The 17,821-nt window shown below is 50.3% G+C and overlaps 1 protein-coding gene and 1 pseudogene across 1 annotated transcript; one reads left to right on the top strand and one right to left on the bottom strand.

The window, feature by feature from the left end:
- Window positions 1-6,026: 6,026 nt before the first annotated feature.
- Window positions 6,027-16,957, top strand: Polr3h (RNA polymerase III subunit H). The gene is made up of 7 exons (XM_087899096.1): window positions 6,027-6,097; window positions 6,346-6,470; window positions 10,247-10,343; window positions 14,129-14,215; window positions 14,633-14,696; window positions 15,406-15,607; window positions 16,334-16,957. Exons 2-7 carry the CDS (start codon window positions 6,360-6,362, stop codon window positions 16,385-16,387), a joined length of 615 nt encoding a protein of 204 aa, XP_087755222.1. The 5' UTR covers window positions 6,027-6,097; window positions 6,346-6,359; the 3' UTR covers window positions 16,388-16,957.
- LOC125407521 (small nucleolar RNA U3) lies at window positions 8,780-8,956 on the bottom strand (annotated as a pseudogene).
- Window positions 16,958-17,821: the final 864 nt, after the last annotated feature.

Raw genomic sequence — 17,821 nt, 5'->3', positions numbered from 1 at the left:
AAGCACTGTGGGGTCCATACAGGAAGAGTGAGAGTTTATTACTTGTGCTGGTGATGATCCAGCCTGCCTTCGTTTTAGGCTTGAAAGCCATCTTCATGTACAGACAAACTAGGCCCGTTCCTGTTTGTGATTAAATCTGTTTCTCAAGGATTGGGCTGCGCCCCAACTGTAACCTCAACTACAAATGGGTCTGTACTGCCTGTTGCAGGAAACAGCAGCCATGCCATTGTTTCAAAAGGTTGTTATGACCACCTGTTGTTATAACCACCTTGTTATGACTACTTTGTTTTGTTCAGCTCCTTTAGCCCCGCCTATTTGCCTGCTAAGTCCCCCATTTGGAAACCCCTATCTCTGGGCTATAAAAATCCTTGTCTTCCCCATGACAAAAGCTGATCTCTTGAACCCCACCTTAGGGGAGGCAGCCCATGTACATGAATTTAAAATGTTTTATTTATTTATTTATTTTGTTTCTTGAGAGGAGGTTTCTCTGTGTAGCCCTGGCTGTCCTGGAACTCGCTCTGTAGACCAGGCTGACCCCAAACTTACAGAGATTCACCTGCCTATGCATCCCAGGTGCTGGGACTAAAGACATGTGCCAGCACCATCTGGCTAGGCTTACTTTAATTTATTGCTTGTTTTAATAAAACTAACCATGATGAGTTGGGTCAGTCTTTCTCCTTGCATCTTTGAGATTAACGCTGAGATCAGACCCAGAACCTCAAACGCGTTCAGTACGGGCCTAACAGAGAGCCTTATCCCAGCACAAGAGTGGAAATTGTATTTTATTATTTTTGAGGGTCTCACTATTGTAACTCCAGTTGGTATTACACTCTCTCCAGCCTCTACCTCTCAAGAGATGAGATCACAAGAACCACATCTGGCTCCTGAATGAGAGTCCTAGCAGGGTATGATGATGCATGCTTCTAATCCCAACAAGTGAGATCAAAGAAGGATCAGGAGTTCAAGGCCAGCTTCAGCTTCACAGTGATTTCCAGGCCAACTTGAACAGTATACAGGATATAAAAAAAATAACAAAAACAAAAACAGAAACACAAACAAAACAGAAGAAGGACATGCAAACAGCAAGGCTGTAGACCCGTTCGAGCAGTTCCACAGGCAGAGGGAGTCAAACATGGAACACTTACAGAAAGCAAATAGGCCGAGGGAGGATTTTATAAGATGTGGGGAAGAAAATAAAACCTTAATTTCGCTCTCTTGGCTTTTTGCTTTGTTATTTTGATATGCTGTGCTCTCGTCAAGTTAAGTATGTACTGAGGATGACTTTGAGTCCGTGACCCTCAAGCCTCTGTTGCAAGTGTCTATGTTACAAACCTTTATTTATTTGTTTTATGTATGAGTGCTCTATCTGCACATAAGACTTTATGTCAGAAGACAGCATCAAATCCCACTATAGATGGTTGTGAGCCATTATGTAGTTGCTGGGAATTGAACTCAGGACCTCTGGAAGAGCAGCCAGAGCTTTTAACTGCTGAGCCATCTCTTTAGCCCTGGCTTTTCTGGGTTTTGAGGCAGGATCTTTCTTTCTTTTTTTTTCTTTTTCTTTTTTCTTTTTTTTTTTTTTTTTTTTTTTTTTTTTTTTTTTTTTTTTTTTTGGTTTTTTGAGACAGGGTTTCACTGTAGTTTTTGAGCTGGAACTAGCTCTTGTAGACCAGGTTGGCCTCGAACTCACAGAGATCCACCTGCCTCTGCCTCCCGAGTGCTGGGATTAAAGGCCTGCATCACCGCTCAGTGCTTTGTCTTTTCTTTTGGTACAGTCACACCTGGCTATATTGCCTCAGCTGGCCTTGAACTCCTAGTCGGAAGGGATCCTCCTGAATCAGGCCCCAGAGTGACTGAGATTTCAGGCCTGCCCCGCTATGAGTCCTGCGTTGTTAGATTTAACAATAAATCCCAAATGTCATTCCACAGCAATATACCATCATTCTTTTCTGTGACTTTACATTTTTCTGTTAAAAGATAATACTGCATGTCTTTCCTTTTCCCCAGTACTGCTTTTACCAAAGGACAGCCCGTCCTTCTTTTTAAAAATAGGGTTTCATGTAGCCCAGGTTGGCCTTCTCTCCAGGGCCAGGATTATAAGTGTGCTCCAGCTTGTTCTGCTCCTTTGAAACCAGCGCTGTCGTTGGTGCTGCTCGGCAGAGCAGTGTGGGGGCTCCAGGGACTTCACTCTCCTGGGCACTAGTGCCCAATTCCTGTGCTGTGGCGTGGGAGCGCCATGCCCTGTGCCTCCCCACTAGACTCTCTCACACACAGACGCGCTCCCAGCTCTTTCCCCCCTTCACTCTTTCCCTCTTGGCCATCACCATTCTGTTGCCCTTTTGTTCATTCAAATGAGCCACATTTTTAAGCCCTGGCCGTATGCCAGTCACTGATCTGGGCCCGGATGTTGTGGAGGGAGGGAAGTCATACAATGGTCCTCTGCTGCCGGGGAGCTTGTAGCGTAGTCGTTTGTATTTGGTAAACCTTCTTAATCATCCATGGAGCGAGGCAGAGAGTTAGTAAATGGCCGGATCTTTTACTTTTTCCTTTTTTCTTTCTTTCTTTTTTTAACCAAAGCGTAAATCAAAACTTTGTGCCAACAAAAGTTTTGAGCTGAATACCACAAAAGAGGACTGGACTCTGAAACCCCTGGCTCTGAAGCCGATCAGCCTGCCCTCCACACCTTCCTACCCCTCCCCCACCCGTTTTAGTTTCTCACCCATAGCTGAAGCCCTCAGGCATTGGTTTTGCCCACTTCTGCCCCTGAGACTGAGCTCTCCATCTCCTAGTGCCTAAGACCTCCTCACTCTGACCAACTTTGCAGCCTCCTGCTGCCAGCCTGCTCTCCTCCTCCCCCAAGGCCACACAATAACCCTTCTTTCTAGTCTTCCTGCCCTTCCCAACCACTGTCCACTCAGCTGATGTGTGACTGTGTCATTTTCCTGTTTGGACCAAGGGCATATGGGCACACACAAAATGGGCAAATAAAAGTGCGACTTTAAAATACTTTAAAAAGTAGACGGGGTCAGCTAGATGGCTGAGAAGGTAAAAAAAAAAAAAGAACTTGTCACCAAGCCTGAGGACCTGAGTTCAATCCCCAAGACTCACATGATAGAAGGAGAGAAACTACCCTGCAAGCTGTCGTTTGGCCTCCATATCTGCACCATGGCATGTATACACACATTACACACAAATGCAATTTTAAAGTTAAAGAAAGAGATACTACAAAAGTGTTTGAGCGTGTTGTTATACGTGTGTGTGATCCCAACTACTCAGAAGGCAGCATGGGCAACATTCAAGACCCTCCAAAAACAATGTGGAGGATGTAGCTTAGATGGTGGAGTGCTTCCTGGCGTGTTCGAGGCCTCCGCATGGATTCTTGCATTATAAACAAACTATATTATTATTATTATTATTATTATTATTATTATTATTATTATTTATTGAGACTCACTACACCTCTGGCTCTTCTGGGACTCAATATGTAGACTAGAACAGGCTGCTTTCGAACACACAGAGCTCTACCTGTCTCTGCCTCCTGAGTGATGGGTTAAAGGTGTGTGCCACCACGCCCAGCTGAGACGAGATGGTAAGGGACTAGAGAGAACAAGGGAGTGTGCACAACTGGGAATCAGAGAGAGGAAGAAAGGGGGAGGGGACACTGGAAGAACAGTAGGGAGGAGAAGGAATGAGGACATAGACTAAGGACATACAGGTGTCACACTTGCTGGCTGTACGTCACCTTAACACAAGCGAGAGTCATGTGCGAGGAGACAGCCCAGAATGAGAAAATGCCTCCATAAGATGTGGCTGTACGTAAGGACATCTTTTTGATTAGTAATTGATATGGGAGGCCCAACCCATTGTGGGTCCTGGGTTCTATAAGAAAGCAGGCCGAGCAAGCCAGCAGCATTCCACCATGATCTCTGCATCCACTCCTGCCCCCCGATTCCTGCTATATTTGAGTTTTTGCCTTAGTTTCTCTCAGGAGATTGTGACCCAGAACATGTGAGTGAAATAAGCCCTTTCTTCCCTAAGCTGCTTTTGGTCGTGATTTATTTCAGCAATAGAAAACCGACTAAGACAGTTATAAAGATGCCATGGTGAAACTCATTACTTTATATGCAAATCTAAAACATAAAAATAAGAAAATGAGTAAAACGGGCATTCTGTTGGATTGTTTCCCAGCTGCGGCTAGTGTGCTCTCTGAGCACACGTAAGGAAGTCTGGACTAACTGACCTGTAGCACTAGCTGGTTTAAAGGTCTAGATGTGGGGTGAGTGTGGCAGGGCATAACCCTACCACACCCTAGGACGACGGTTCTCAACCTCTGGGTCTTGACTTCTTTGAGGGTCACATATCAGATGTCTTAGTTAGGGTTTCTATTGCTGTGAAGAGACCCCATAAGCACGGCACTCTTATAAAGGAAAAACATTTCATTGGGGTGGCTTGCACTTTCAGAAGTTAAGTCTGTTAGCATCATGGTGGGACATTGCAGCGTGCAGGCAGACATGGTGCTGGACAGGGAGCTCCAAAGCTACAGAGAAACCCTGTCTTGATAAACCAAAATCAAGACTGGAGAGATGGCTCAGAGGTTACAGAGCACTGACTACTCTTCCAGAGGTCCTGAGTTCAATTCCCAGCAACCACATGGTGGCTCACAGCCATCTGTAATGAGATCTGGTGTCCTCGTCAGACATGGAAGGAATGCTGTATACATAATAAATAAATGAATCTTTTTTTTAAAAAAAAACCAAAACAAAAAAACCCAAAACAAACAAACAAACAAAACAAAACAAAAAACGAAGTTACTTATGAATATAATAAAGATCATAGCTAACTAATTCTTACCTCCCATGTCAGTTACCTGAAATACTTTGTTTCTAAGCGTGGGAAGTACACTAGTGTCTTACACATGGTAAGGATACTTCTATCACTGAGCTAAACCTCCACTCCTCAGCTCCAACCCCAAAATACTTTATTTTCTTTCCTATTTCCTTTTCCTTCTTCCTCCTCCACTGCCTCCTTACCCCCACCCCACTTCTTTTCCAAGGAAGGGTTTCCTGTACCCAGGCTGGCCTTGAATTCACTGTAGAGCTGAACTGAACTCCCAATTCTCCGGCCTTTACCTCTCACGTTCTGGGGTTATAGGTGGATTTGCCATCGTTTTTGGCTCTCCAGAGTTATTTTTATTTATTGACAGGGGTGATGATGCTAAAACACAGGATCTTATTTTGTAACTCAAGCTGGCCTTGAACCTGCAGTAATTATCTTTTCTAGGGCTGCTGATATCACAAACCTGAGAATATTAGCATGCACTCAGCTGCTTAAGACCGAGTGTGCTTTTTGTTGATTACAACAATGTTGCACCCCTTTCTGTCATCCAGAAGGGTTCTGGTGACCCTTTCTTGCCCAGCGTCTTGGGTACTGGTCTGGAACACGGACTGGTTTTTGCTGTTTGAGGCAGGGTTTCTCCATGTAGACTAGACTGGCCTCAAACTCAGAACTCCACCTGCCTCTGCCTCTCGAGTGCTGGGGTTAAGGGTGTGCGCCAACAAGCGCGGCTATCCGGATTGGTTTTTTTTTTTATTTAATTTATTATGTATACAATATTCTGTCTGTGTGTATACCTGCAGGCCAGAAGAGGGCACGAGACCTCATTACAGATGGTTGTGAGCCACCATGTGGTTGCTGGGAATTGAACTCAAGACCTTTGGAAGAGCAGGCAATGCTCTTAACCTCTGAGCCATCTCTCCAGCCCCCCCGGATTGGTTTTGTTAGATTTGTATTTTTAAAGCATCTCGCCGGTTGAGAAAAGATAACCAGGCCTGAAGCGCAGACTTGTCTCCTAGCAACCAGAACACCCTGAGGGGCCTGCGGTTGGGTTGCTTAAGAAGGAGGTCCCGCCCCCTCAACGCTCTACACCGCTCCTTTCCCCTCACTGGCTGGAGACAGCAGGAGACCCCGCCCAACCCCTGGCCACGCCCCCTCTCCGGATCCTCGCGTAGCTCCGTACCCCTCCGGGGCGGGCACAGGCTTCTTATTGGTCAGTTCTCCGGAAGCTGAGGGACCTAGGAAAACGAGTTGCGTGTGACTGGTGCGTGGCTGCTGCGCGTGGTGTACGCGGAGCGGCGCGGGGAGGCCCCTGATTTGGGGGGTGGGTGACTGAGTGAGCGGGCCTCAGCTTCCTCCGGGGCAGGAGAGTAGCATCCGCAAGCGGCACCCCAGGCTCTCCCGCGCGGCCCGGCTGCCGGCCTGGCTTGTCAGGCTGAGAGGGAACCGAGGCGGCTTGGGCATCTCCACCGCTCGCAGACCCCGGTACTTGACAGGCTCTCCGGTTCCCAGAGTACTGGCGCAGGATGTTCGTCCTGGTGGAGATGGTGGACACCGTGCGCATACCGCCGTGGCAGTTTGAACGGAAGCTCAACGACTCCATTGCCGAGGAGCTGAACAAGAAATTAGCTAATAAGGTACTGGGCCCTCCGGCTGGCGTGCGTAGTCCGATCTCGTCATCTGCTAGCCTGGCTGTCGCCTGCCTGGTTCACCCTTAGCCTTGCACACTTAAGTAACTTCATGTCGGGTCTCCTTTCTTCTTCTTCCTTCTGAACCAGATTTGGATGTTAGAGGTACCCCAAGTAGTATATGGGCCGGGCGATGTAGAGCACACCTATGGTCCCAGCTTCTTGGGTCGTTGAGGCTTGCGACGACCGTGAGTTCGAGGCCAACGTGAGCAATACTGTAAGCCCCTGTCTCAAACAAATTAAAAAGCTTCGGGGTATCGAACAGTGCTTAAATTTGCTTGGCCTTTGCGTGACTGTTAGTTCGAGTCTTAGAATGGCCAGAAAAGAAACAACGAAGAGACTACGCTCAAAATGAGTTTGTAAAAGCGAGATTCCATATCCAGTTACTGTGCCGTCTTGGCCAAGTCACCGTCTCTGGGCCTCAGTTTTTATTTGTAAAACGGGGATAATGTTTTTCTCTCAACTGTGCATTGGGTAGCTCTAATAGTCCGGCGTTGTCGGGAGGTTTGTCTATTCATTCTCAAATCGGTGTTTTGCACACCCGCTGTGGGCCATGCCAATGGAGAGACCTTTCTGCTTTCCTGTGCTGACTGCTTAGCCACTCTTCTTCACGTCTCTCTTCACACTTACCACAGTTATTTTCTTGTTTATCTGGACTTTTTTGAGACAGGGTTTCTATGTGTAGGCTTTGGATCTGTCCTGGAACTCGCTCTTGTAGACCAGGCTGGCCTCGAACTCACAGAGATCCACCTGCCTCTGCCTCCCGAGTGCTGGGATTAAAGGCGTACGCCACCACTGCCCAGCCAGATTTTACATTTTTTATCTTTGTGTATACCTGTGTGTGCCACAGCCCACAAAAGGTCAGAGGACAGTTTGTGGATCCTTCCACCCTGTGGGTCCCTGGGATTGAGCTCAGCTGTCAGGTTTGGAGGTGGGTGACTTTCCCAGCTGAGCCTTCTCACTGGTGGCTCGAATTTATTTGGTTACTGTGTTTCCCTTTCCTTGGATACAGGGGCCCTCTCTGACTTACTCCTTTAACTATCTCCAGCACTTAGCCAGGGCCTGGCGGGAGGTACAGAGACTCTGGCCCTGTGGTGTAGGGGAATAAAAAGACTTGACAACAGGGTCTCACAGTTGAGGGTTAATGCCACAAAGGGCAGGCATGCACACACACCTGGGGAACAAAGGAGAATCACTCAGGATAAAAGAGATTGGTGGCTTTTTTGAGGAAATAGCGTTTGAGCTGAGATCTGTTGGTGAGGAGAAGCCAAGTGGAGGCTCTGTGCTGAGGGTTGGAGCAGGCTGGGTATGAAGAGCTGTGCAGGCAGAGGCATGGGCACGTGCAGAGGCCCTGAGGAAGGAGGGGTTGGTGGCATCTCACAGGGCACGGAGGAAGCTGGTGTGGCTGCTACAGTGAGGGAGTACTAGGGACGCAGACAGAAGCCAGGCCACTGCCCTGGAGGGCTCTGCAGCAGGTAGTGTTCTTTATAGGCCAGTAGGAGGCGGTATTCGGAGAGGTGGAGGCAGAAAGAACAAGACTGGCTGGCTTTAGATAGGAGACTGAGGTCGGGGAGGAGGCACACACACATACAAACCTGAGGCCTGGCCGCTGGGGGAGCGAATTCACGGACTCTTTGATTTATTTTGGTGTGGCCTGGCAGTCAGAGAGGCCTGCCTGCCTCTGCTGCTCAGGTGCTGGTATTAAAGGTGTGTGCCATTGTCCTAGTCACAGTTCAGTTGCCGTGAAGAGACACCATGACCAAGGCAGCTTTCGGAGGTTTAGTCCGTTATCAAGGCGGGGCACACATGGTACTGGAGCATCAGCTGAGAGCTACCTCTAGATCCACAGACCAAGAGAACAACAGTCTCAAAGTCCACCCCAGTGGCACACTTTCTCCAGCAAGGCCACACCTCCTGATCCTGAAATAGTGCCTCTCCCTGATGCCTCAGCATTCAAATATCTGGGCCTGTGGAGGCCATTCTTTTTTTTTTTTTTTTAATTTATTTATTTATTTATTGTGTATACAATATTCTTTCTGCGTGTATGCCTGAAGGCCAGAAGGGGGCACCATACCTCATTCCAGATGGTTGTGAGCCACCATGTGGTTGCTGGGAGTTGAACTCGGGACCTTTGGAAGAACAGGCAATGCTCTTAACCACTGAGCCATCTCTCCAGCCCTGTGGAGGCCATTCTTATCCAAACCCCCACAGCCACCACATCCAGGACTTCTTTCTTTAATTTTTTTTTTTTTCTGAAATCCACTCAGACTGCCTTCCCTCCCTCTCCCTCTCCAGAGGGAGAGAGCAGCTGCAGAAAAGCAGCAGCCAGAGCTGCTTCACTCTCAGGAGGGACACCACATGTCATCCTCATGGTCTAGGGTGCCCTACACTCTCCAGTAACAGACTATAGAGATGATCCCTGATGGTGCACGCCTTTAATCCCAGCAGAAGGCAGAGGCAGGAGGATCTCTGAGTTTGTAGCCAGCCTGGTCTACAAGACCTAGTTCCAGGACACCTAGGGCTGTTAGACAAAGAAACCCTGTCTCGATAAACCAAAAAAGAAAAGAAAAAGAAAGAAATGATCCCTGAAAGTGTAGTCTTCATTTTTTTTAATTCCATGTATTTATTTTGCATGTGGGTGTACATATCACAGCACATATGTGTAGGTCAGGACAGCCGTGAGGAGAAGATGAGTCTCCTGTAGTCCTGGGAGGCAGCTTAAGTTGTCTGGATTGGTGGCAAGCACCTTGACTGCTGGGTTACTTTGCCAGTGCCACCTCCCCACTTATTTTTGAGGCCTGAACGGATTTCACAGTCACTGTGTAACCAGAATGGCTCTGCCTGCACCTCTCAGGTCACTACGCCCGGCTGAGGCCAGGTCACGGACTCCTGTGAGAGGCGCCTCCACAGAAGAGCTCATGGGGAGCTCTGCCCCAGCTCTGAAGTGCTCTGCTGTCTCTCGAGTCCCCGAGCAGCTCTGGTGAGGTGTGTGATTTAGAGGGTGGCGGATGTGCAGACACCGAGCCAAGAATACCAGAGTGTGGGCTTGGGGGTGTGGGACTCTGCTCCCTTGAAGGGCTTGACCACATACCATTGTGAGAGCCCCGTCTCTGTATGTGTGAGGTGGTCTGGTGTGGCATGAGTGTGGCAGGGTTCTTATATTTATTGTCTGTGATTTGGAGCATAGACTTTAAGGTACTGGATAATAGAGACTGAGCAAGGCTTCCCCTGGCAGTCCTCACAGTGGTGACAGTAAATTTGGTCATTTGTGGTCTCTGAACCACCAGGAGACTTCATGTCCATCCTACTCACTTAACGCTTCAGCTGGTGTCTTTTCTTTGAGGGGGGGTCGGTTTGAGAAAGCCCTGACTGTCCTCAAATTCGCTCTGTAGACCAGACTGACCTCAGACTGCCTGCCTCTACCTCCTAAGTACTGGAGTTAAAGGCATGTGCCGCGATGCCCAGTCTGGTGTCTCATTTTTCAACATGGGAAAACTGAGGCTCAGAAAGGCAAAGTAATGTCCTTGGTGGTCCCACAAGGCTTGTCGTTCAGGCCCTGCTCTTTCCAGAGTTCTGCATCCTGAGGTCCCTGCCACAGTCACCTCCTGCAGAGTCTTAGCTCACGTCCCTCTAGAACAAGAGGAACTCAAAGCTCGCTTATAAGGAGGAGGGTTTTGGAGATGCTGGACCCCGGGGTCACTGTATGTATGCACGTGTGTGCACAGGTCGTGTACAACGTGGGACTCTGCATCTGTCTGTTTGATATCACCAAGCTGGAAGATGCCTATGTATTCCCAGGGGACGGAGCCTCACACACCAAAGGTGGGTGCCTTCTCTTCCTAGGGTGCCATATTTCTTGGGGCTTATTTTTCTGTAGCAAAACATCAAGCTGCCATGCCTCTTGGGGTGGCAGGGGACCTGGGCCCCAGCCTAATTCTGCTAGGAATTTACTTCAGTGACCATGGGTACTCTTGTCCCCTCTGGGCCTCAGTTTACATTCCTGTAAGCCAGCAGTGTAGATGGGGAGAGTCTCAAGGCTGCTACGGTTTTGAGATTGGGATTGTGGCTCAACCTTCGGGTCCCTTGGGTTCCATCTAGTGCCCCTTGATGCTTGCCCAGCCCTCAGACCACCATTGCTTCATGTGTGTGGTGAGGCCTGCTAGGCAAATATCCTGAGTGGAGAGCAGAAGGTAGAGTGGCCTAGTGAGGTCTGGGGACCTGGAGGGGGCAGGTAGGCCACAGCAATTAAAACTCTGGGGTCTGCGAGTGGCTCAGGGGTAAAGGTGTGTGCTGTACAAATCTAGAGACCTGAGTTTGGGGTTCACTAGAAGATGGAAGGAGAGAACTGACTGCACATGGTTTTCCTCTGATCTCTACATGGTGTGTGTGTATGTGGGTGTGTGTGTCCCCGTGTGTGTGTCCGTCCTCTGAGCAGGGATGGTGATACGTGCCTGTAATCCCAACACTTGGGAGGTGGAAGCAGTAGGACCAGGAGTGGCAGGCCAGCCTGGGCTAACAGCGAGAGTAGCTTCTATACTTTAGGACATTAATATAGTAGAACTCAAGATGGGGCCTGGGCACTGAAGAAGCGTGGCATTGGTTGTTTCTGTTGGTTCTGGGGGTTACTTGGGTGGGGCTGGAATGTCGGGTGTGGTGGTTTCAAAGGTCTGAAGTTCAGTGCCTAAGTATGTCTTCAGCCTGGCCTAGAGCCCACTGACCAAAAGCTGTCACATGACTGAGGAATGGAGAGACAGACTTTCCCCTTGTGAGGGAAAGTGTAGTAAAACTGAAAGGGATGTCCCTCTGGGGGTGAAAGGGTGGTGGGCAGGACCTTGGGGAGGTGGTGGGAGGGGCCGGTCAGCCCTGGTGTCTTCCTTGGAGGATGTCGGGACTCCTAGTCCTGCTTGCATTGGACCATCAGAAGGACGACCTGGAGGAACTCTGCACCCTGTGTGCAGGCCCTGGGTAGAATGTGTATCCTCAGCTTGCCCAGGGCTTGCAATGTCAACCTGGAAATGCGGCAGAGGCAAAGAGCCCTGTGACAGACACACAAGCCACTGTGGAGACCTATCTTTGTCCACGTTGGTCAGCCTCTCAGCCCAGGGACGGGTGGTCGAGCATTCCGGAGTGTGCACAGGCAGCCTGGGGTCTGTGCTGGCATCCCGAGACTAGTTAATTAATTGACGTGGCATTGAGCTCTGCAGAGAGCCCCAGGAAGCAGGCTGTCTTTGTTTGGACTAGGCATTTTCACGAGCAAGCCCAGAGCACGGAAACAGCTATGAGTAGCCCTGTTCTCAGAGAGGAGTGCCAAGCTAAGCTTGGCTCTGAGCTTGGCTCTGCGCTTGGACAAGGGCAAGGCCTCTGTTCTCAGGGAACACTGCTGAGCTGAGCAGGCTCTGTTCTTGGACAAGAACAAGAGCCTGTTGTCCAAGAGGCAAGTGCTAATAATTTGAGGAATACCAGAAGCAAATCAGCTTTAAGGAAATGCTGCCTGTTTTCCCTTGGTGATATCTGGCACTTGGGCTCCAGTATTGATTTGTATTGTCCCCTAGACCCTGCTCACCCTGGGTCTCTTGTTTCACTGTGGGAGAAGAGTAAAGTTTGACCCTTGGAGTAAGTACATCCCACAGACCTGTGTTTCTGGCTCTGGTTCCTGGGGTGGGGGCCTGGGCAGCTACCTGTTACCTGTCACACAGTGGGAAGCTCTTTGAGGGCCGTGAGCACTGCAAGAGCATCAGGCCATGCCCCGCCTCCTCCTCAGAAGGTCAGCTTGTTAGTCTTTCCTCTCCTTTTACCATTTGGGTCCCGATGGTCAAACTCGGGTGGTCAGACTTGGTCGCAAGCCCCCTTTTTCACCGAACCATTTTGCTGGCCCTTCTTTGGAGTCCTGACTGCTTCAGTGCCTCTTGTGAGTGGATTCAGGAATTTGTTTTTTTTCCCAGAAACTCCCAAGAGTGTGGAGTACACCTCCCAAGAATGTAGAGTACATATCCTAGACTACATCTGCTTATGCCTGCTAAGACCAAAGGATTCAAATGGTTATGCCCTCCCCCTGCAGTCTCCTGCTGAGGTGGGAATGGAGTGCAGTCCTGGGGTGGAAACCCAGGGCCTCGTGTCATTGAGTGTTCTACCACTGGGCCACTTCTTCTAGCCCTTGGTTGTTGTCTTTTAAGATGGGGTCTCTCTGTGTAGCCCTGGCTGTCCTGTGACTCATCATGTAGATCAGGCTGGCCACGAACTCACAAAGATCTGCTTCCAGGGTGCTGGGGTTAAAGGTGTGTGCCACATGCCTAGCTTCAGTCTTCCTTTTCAAGGCTGATGAATGTACTGTGTGTGTACACTGAGCTTCTGTTCATTAGTCAGTGCACGTGGCTGCTCACCACTTAGGCCCTGGGCCCTGGTTTACATGCTGTCCTGTCTTCCTAGGCCTGCGCCAAACTAACCTGGTGGAGGCTTTGAGCTGAATGCTGAGTGCTGTGGGGTGCAATGTGTTTTCGTCCTGTGTGTAAGAGGCCCATGTCTGCTCCTGGCTGCGTTGTGCAAAGTTAGTAGAAGGCTCAGTCCCCTTTAGGATGTTTGTCACCTCACAGGATAGTGTGCAGGGAGGCAGGTGGACAGAGCTGGGCAAGGTAGGCCATTGAAGGAGCCCTGGTAGAAGAAGCCTGTGCTAGGAGTGAGTCTGTCTGAGGAAGGTACATTCAACCTGGTGGCCTCATCTGGGGAGAGACATCTAGGGTGGCTATTAACCTGTGAGTTGTGACCCCTTTGGGTCACATAGCAGATATCCTGTATATCAGATAGTTAATTATGATTCATAACATAAGTTGTAAAATTACAGTTAGGAAGTAGCAGCAAAAATAATTTTATAGTTGGGGTCCGTGTATGAAAAGGTTGCAGTATTAGGAAGATTGAGAAGCACTGACCTAGAGGTCAAATAGGCAGGGGAGCTGTGTAGTTAGAGTGGCACACCCAGCCTCTCTGAGCTGCCTCAGTGTGTTGGAAACATGGCTGGCCCAGGCAGTTCATAGCTGCAGTTGGCTAATGACAGAGAGCATCTTCCTGTTTGGGAGGTGTGGCTTCTGCTGAGGCCGGCAGTCATCCTGATGTGGGTACAGCTTAGGCCAGCCTTTCCTTTGGATTCAGGTGAGTGGGGAGCACACAGGACAAGGCCTGAGGACCCACGAAGACTTTCCCCAGGTGTGTCTGTCACCACAGGCAGCCTTGGTGTTTTTAGTATCCTATCACAGATTGGCTCTGGGCTGAAGGTAAGCTTGCTGCGGGGACGGGGAGTTTGGAATTGACTTTGGAGTCACTAGGGTCCAGAAGCAAGGCTCAGGTGTGACTGAGATGGGTTTGGAAACCAGCCTTAGTCCAGAACAGCAGGAGCTGCTGGTCCTTTTGGAGACCAAACCGTGATCTTGCAGAAGAGAGGGAGGGTCGGTTTTCTGGCTTAGCAGACAGGTCTAGACCTGCAGGAGGACTTGGCGTGGACCACTGGGTAAGTGTGCTGGCGGTGAGGTGGACATAGGCGAACATGATCAGCCCCAGGCTCCACGGCCACCATGGAGGGTCTGGTGTAACTGACAACAGTGTTCCTTCTTTTCCAGTCCATTTCCGATACGTGGTGTTCCACCCGTTCCTGGATGAAATCCTCATTGGAAAGATCAAAGGCTGCAGCCCAGAGGGTGTGCACGGTAAGGGAGGGTGACTGCTGGGGTGGGGCACAGTGGGGTGGGCGTGTCTGCGGACAAAGCGTCCCCTCATGCTCTCGTGCATGGAGTAAGGGCCTCATCCAGCTGTCAGGTTTCACTCTAAGGCTACAGCTTAGGATCTTAGGACGGCTGCTGAGCAGGCGGAGGTGATGGGCGCACGGTCCATATGGGTCTCAGTGAGCACTCAGGGTGGAGAACTAGATCCTTGGCGTTTTGCCCAGGGCTGCTCAGCACATGGTGGTGGTATAGTTACAGATGTGGTGGGGCTTTGAGGAAGGGGGGACAGGTTGCCCTGGGGACACCTGGGCTGCCCTGGGAAAGGGACTGACAGTGTCCAGCCATCTCTTCTGTTGTCCCTTTGAAGTCCTCATCCCATGCCATCATGTTCATTTCTCCCAGTCTCTTTAGGGTTCTTTGATGACATTCTCATCCCCCCTGAGTCACTGCAGCAGCCTGCCAAATTGTATCCTCTCAAGGTTAATGTGGGGCAGCTCCTGTGGTGACCCGGGGCTCTGTGATCTGCCACTGCTGGTGTGAAGCACCAGGTCCCCTGCTCCACTCTGACCTGCAGGAGTCATTTCAGAGATCCTTCCCCTAGGAGCTGGAGTGCAGAGCCCCTGTCCTCTTCCTCCATCTGGGGCTGTTTTTAATGGGACAGTCAGTGGTCTTGGGAGAGGCTCAGGTGGCTTGTCACACTGTATTCAGAGCTCCCTGCAGTCGCCTGACATGGAGGATTCAGTGAGCCACTAGAGGGCAGTGTGGCTCTGTAGGCCGTGGGGGAAGAGCATCAGCCTCTGCTCACTCCCAGGCCTCTGCAGGGTAGGGTTTACGTGAGACTGAATTGTCAGCAAATCTGGTGTAGCCTGCTTTTCCTCAGGCAGGTAACATTTAAACCTACCTCATCTTCTGGAGACCAGGGGAGCCATGACCTTCCTGTCAAACTAATTAAGGCTTGAATGAGGCGTGTGGGGCACTGGGTCATTCTCCTCTCCAGACTTGGGAATGTAGTTCTCACTTTGGGTCCTGGCACAAACTAGCTCCTCTCCAAGGAACAGAAGTAGCCTTCACCGGGATTCCCAGCCAAAATAGTCTCAACCTGGGTGAGTACTTCCGAGGACCCTCTGCCTCCTGAACCCGCATAGCATGGTTGTGGCCTTGACCTTGGTGTCCAGTGATGAGACAGAACAAGTCTGGGTGTGGGAGTATGAGACCGAGGAAGGAGCTCATGATCTGTACATGGACACTGGTGAGGAGATCCGCTTCAGGGTCGTGGATGAGAGCTTTGTGGACACGTCCCCCACAGGACCCAGCTCAGCTGAGGCTGCCTCTTCCAGCGAGGAGTTGCCAAAGAAGGAAGCGCCATACACACTTGTGGTAAGCTGGTCGGGGATTGCTTGCCTGCTTTTTTGTTTTGTTTTTGTATTTTTGAGACAGGGTTTCTCTGTGTATCTCTGGCTGTCCTGGAACTAGCTCTGTAGACCAGGCTGGCCTCAAACTCAGATCTGCCTGCCTCTCAAGTGCTGGGATTAAAGATGTGCACCACCACACCCAGCAAGGAGGCTTTCTTGGAGTTCCACTTCTAGAACCCCCACCCTTAGCAGGTCAAATGTCTTGTGTCACCTGTCACTTCTTAGCCTGCTTTTGTGGACTGGGGCTGAGGTGACAATGCTGCTGTGGGTGTTGGGCAGGCTAGATGGGAGTATGTCCTATGCCCCCAGAGGGACAGCTCAGACTGGATTATGTCATGAGGATCTTTTAAGGGAAGGAAGGAAAACCACGGAGGGCTGGAAAGGTTAAAGTGGAGACTAGAGCAGGGTTCCAGGGAAAAGGGAGTCTCGAGTTCCTCCCTCGGTGTGACTTTGGGGGGCTCAGGAAGACAGGTCTAGGGCTGAGGAAGGACTACCTGATCCCACTTGAGGCTATGGGGCCAAAAACTAGCTTTTTCCTAAGAACCTGGAGAGCTAGGACAGGAGTGGCACTGTGGTTCCCAGTCTTCCCACAGCCTCCAAGGACTCCCGACCTTCCTTTTGCCTGTGCTGGGCCTCCTGTCCTCGGCAGTCCAGCTGAGCTGTGACAAGTGTGCCTGTTTTTCTCTAACAGGGATCTATCAGTGAGCCAGGCCTGGGCCTTCTCTCCTGGTGGACCAGCAATTAGTCCTGGAGCTTAACAGTGACTGACCAGCCTGAAGACCCTGCCCAGACCCGAGAAAGTGGAGCAGATGCAGATTCTGAGGAGTGCTGCCCAGAGCTAGGCTGGATGGGTCCAGGAGTGCCACCCACTTGTCTCCCCGAACTCTGGTTCTCTGCCTTCTGGAGCCACCCCTGAAGTCCTCTACACTGGATTGCTTTTGTTTTCCTGACAGTCTCATGTATCCAGGCTGGCTTCTCACTTGCCATGCAGCATAGAGTAGCCTTGAGCTTCTGATCCTCCAGCCTCTTCCTCATGAGTGCTGCGATTGCAGGTGTGCACCCCACATTGAGTTTATGTGGTAGGATGGAGTCAGGGCTGTGTGCACGCCAGGCAGGCACTCTACCAACTTCCTCAGCACAAGGACTGGTTTATTTCTTCAGTGCTGAGGATGGAATCCAGGGCCTCTTTCATGTGAGGCAGGTAACTGTACTACTAGGATACAATAGGATGAGCTAGGCCCGTCCTATCCTTTCCTGTGAACTTCTGGTTTTCAGTGACAGAAGAAAATTTAATAAATAATGACAGCAGCAGTAACCCTCCTCTCTTTCAATAGCTGACGTGATCTAAGGTCACCAAATTGACCACCTGGGACAGCATTCCCAAGCTTGACAGTTGTGGGACTTTGGCATTTATGAAAGCAGACTGACTGCTGAGCTTGGTGCTCTGTAGTAAAGGGAGAGGCCCTCGCACAGGTGTTTTAGGGCAGTGCTGTCAGTCACAGCACCAGGCTACATCCTCCCCCAGCTTTTGGAAGGAGTAGCCCCCCAAATGAGCCAAACTAACTCCTTGCCTAGGAAATGGAGGCTGTGGGATTACTGTCCTAAGGGCTACCTTAAAAGAAGCCTGGTGTTGCTGCCCCCTCAGCTGGGACCACAAGTATCATGGGGTTTGTGATGCCCCATGTCTCGGCAAATGACTGCCAAGTCCTGCTGTCCTTTTCTCCAATGGCACTGAGATACTTGTGTAATAAGTACTATTTTGTGACAGACCTCCTTGCCCCTCCTGGATCTTTCCGTGTGGGTATCAGGTAGTGCCATCTGATGCTGCCTAATGAAGAGGAGTCCTTCTCCCCCCGCCCCCCTGCAGAGGCAAGGAATGGCAAATGTTATTAGGTGTGGCTTGGAGCAGATTCCTTTTTAGGCTGCTTTATCTAGTTCAGGCTGGACTTGAACTTGGAGAGTCACCTGCCTCTGCCTCCCAAGTACTGGGCACTGGGATTAAAGGCGTGAGCTGCCATCACCCATTGTAAGATAGATGCTGCACCTACTCTCAGGGTAGTTAAAGACCAAGTCTAGTGCATCAGTCCCAAGGGAACAGAGGAGGCAGCTCTTGGTCCCTGAAGCTCTAGCCTACTGCAGTGCTTCCATCTGTGCTGTAGTAACCCAGGCCGGATGAGGC

Source organism: Myodes glareolus, chromosome 19 (assembly GCF_982192425.1).
Source record: "Myodes glareolus chromosome 19, mMyoGla1.1, whole genome shotgun sequence".
NCBI lineage: Eukaryota > Metazoa > Chordata > Mammalia > Rodentia > Cricetidae > Myodes > Myodes glareolus.
Note: the sequence above shows the minus strand (reverse complement) of the source record. Positions and strands in the feature narration are given on the sequence as shown.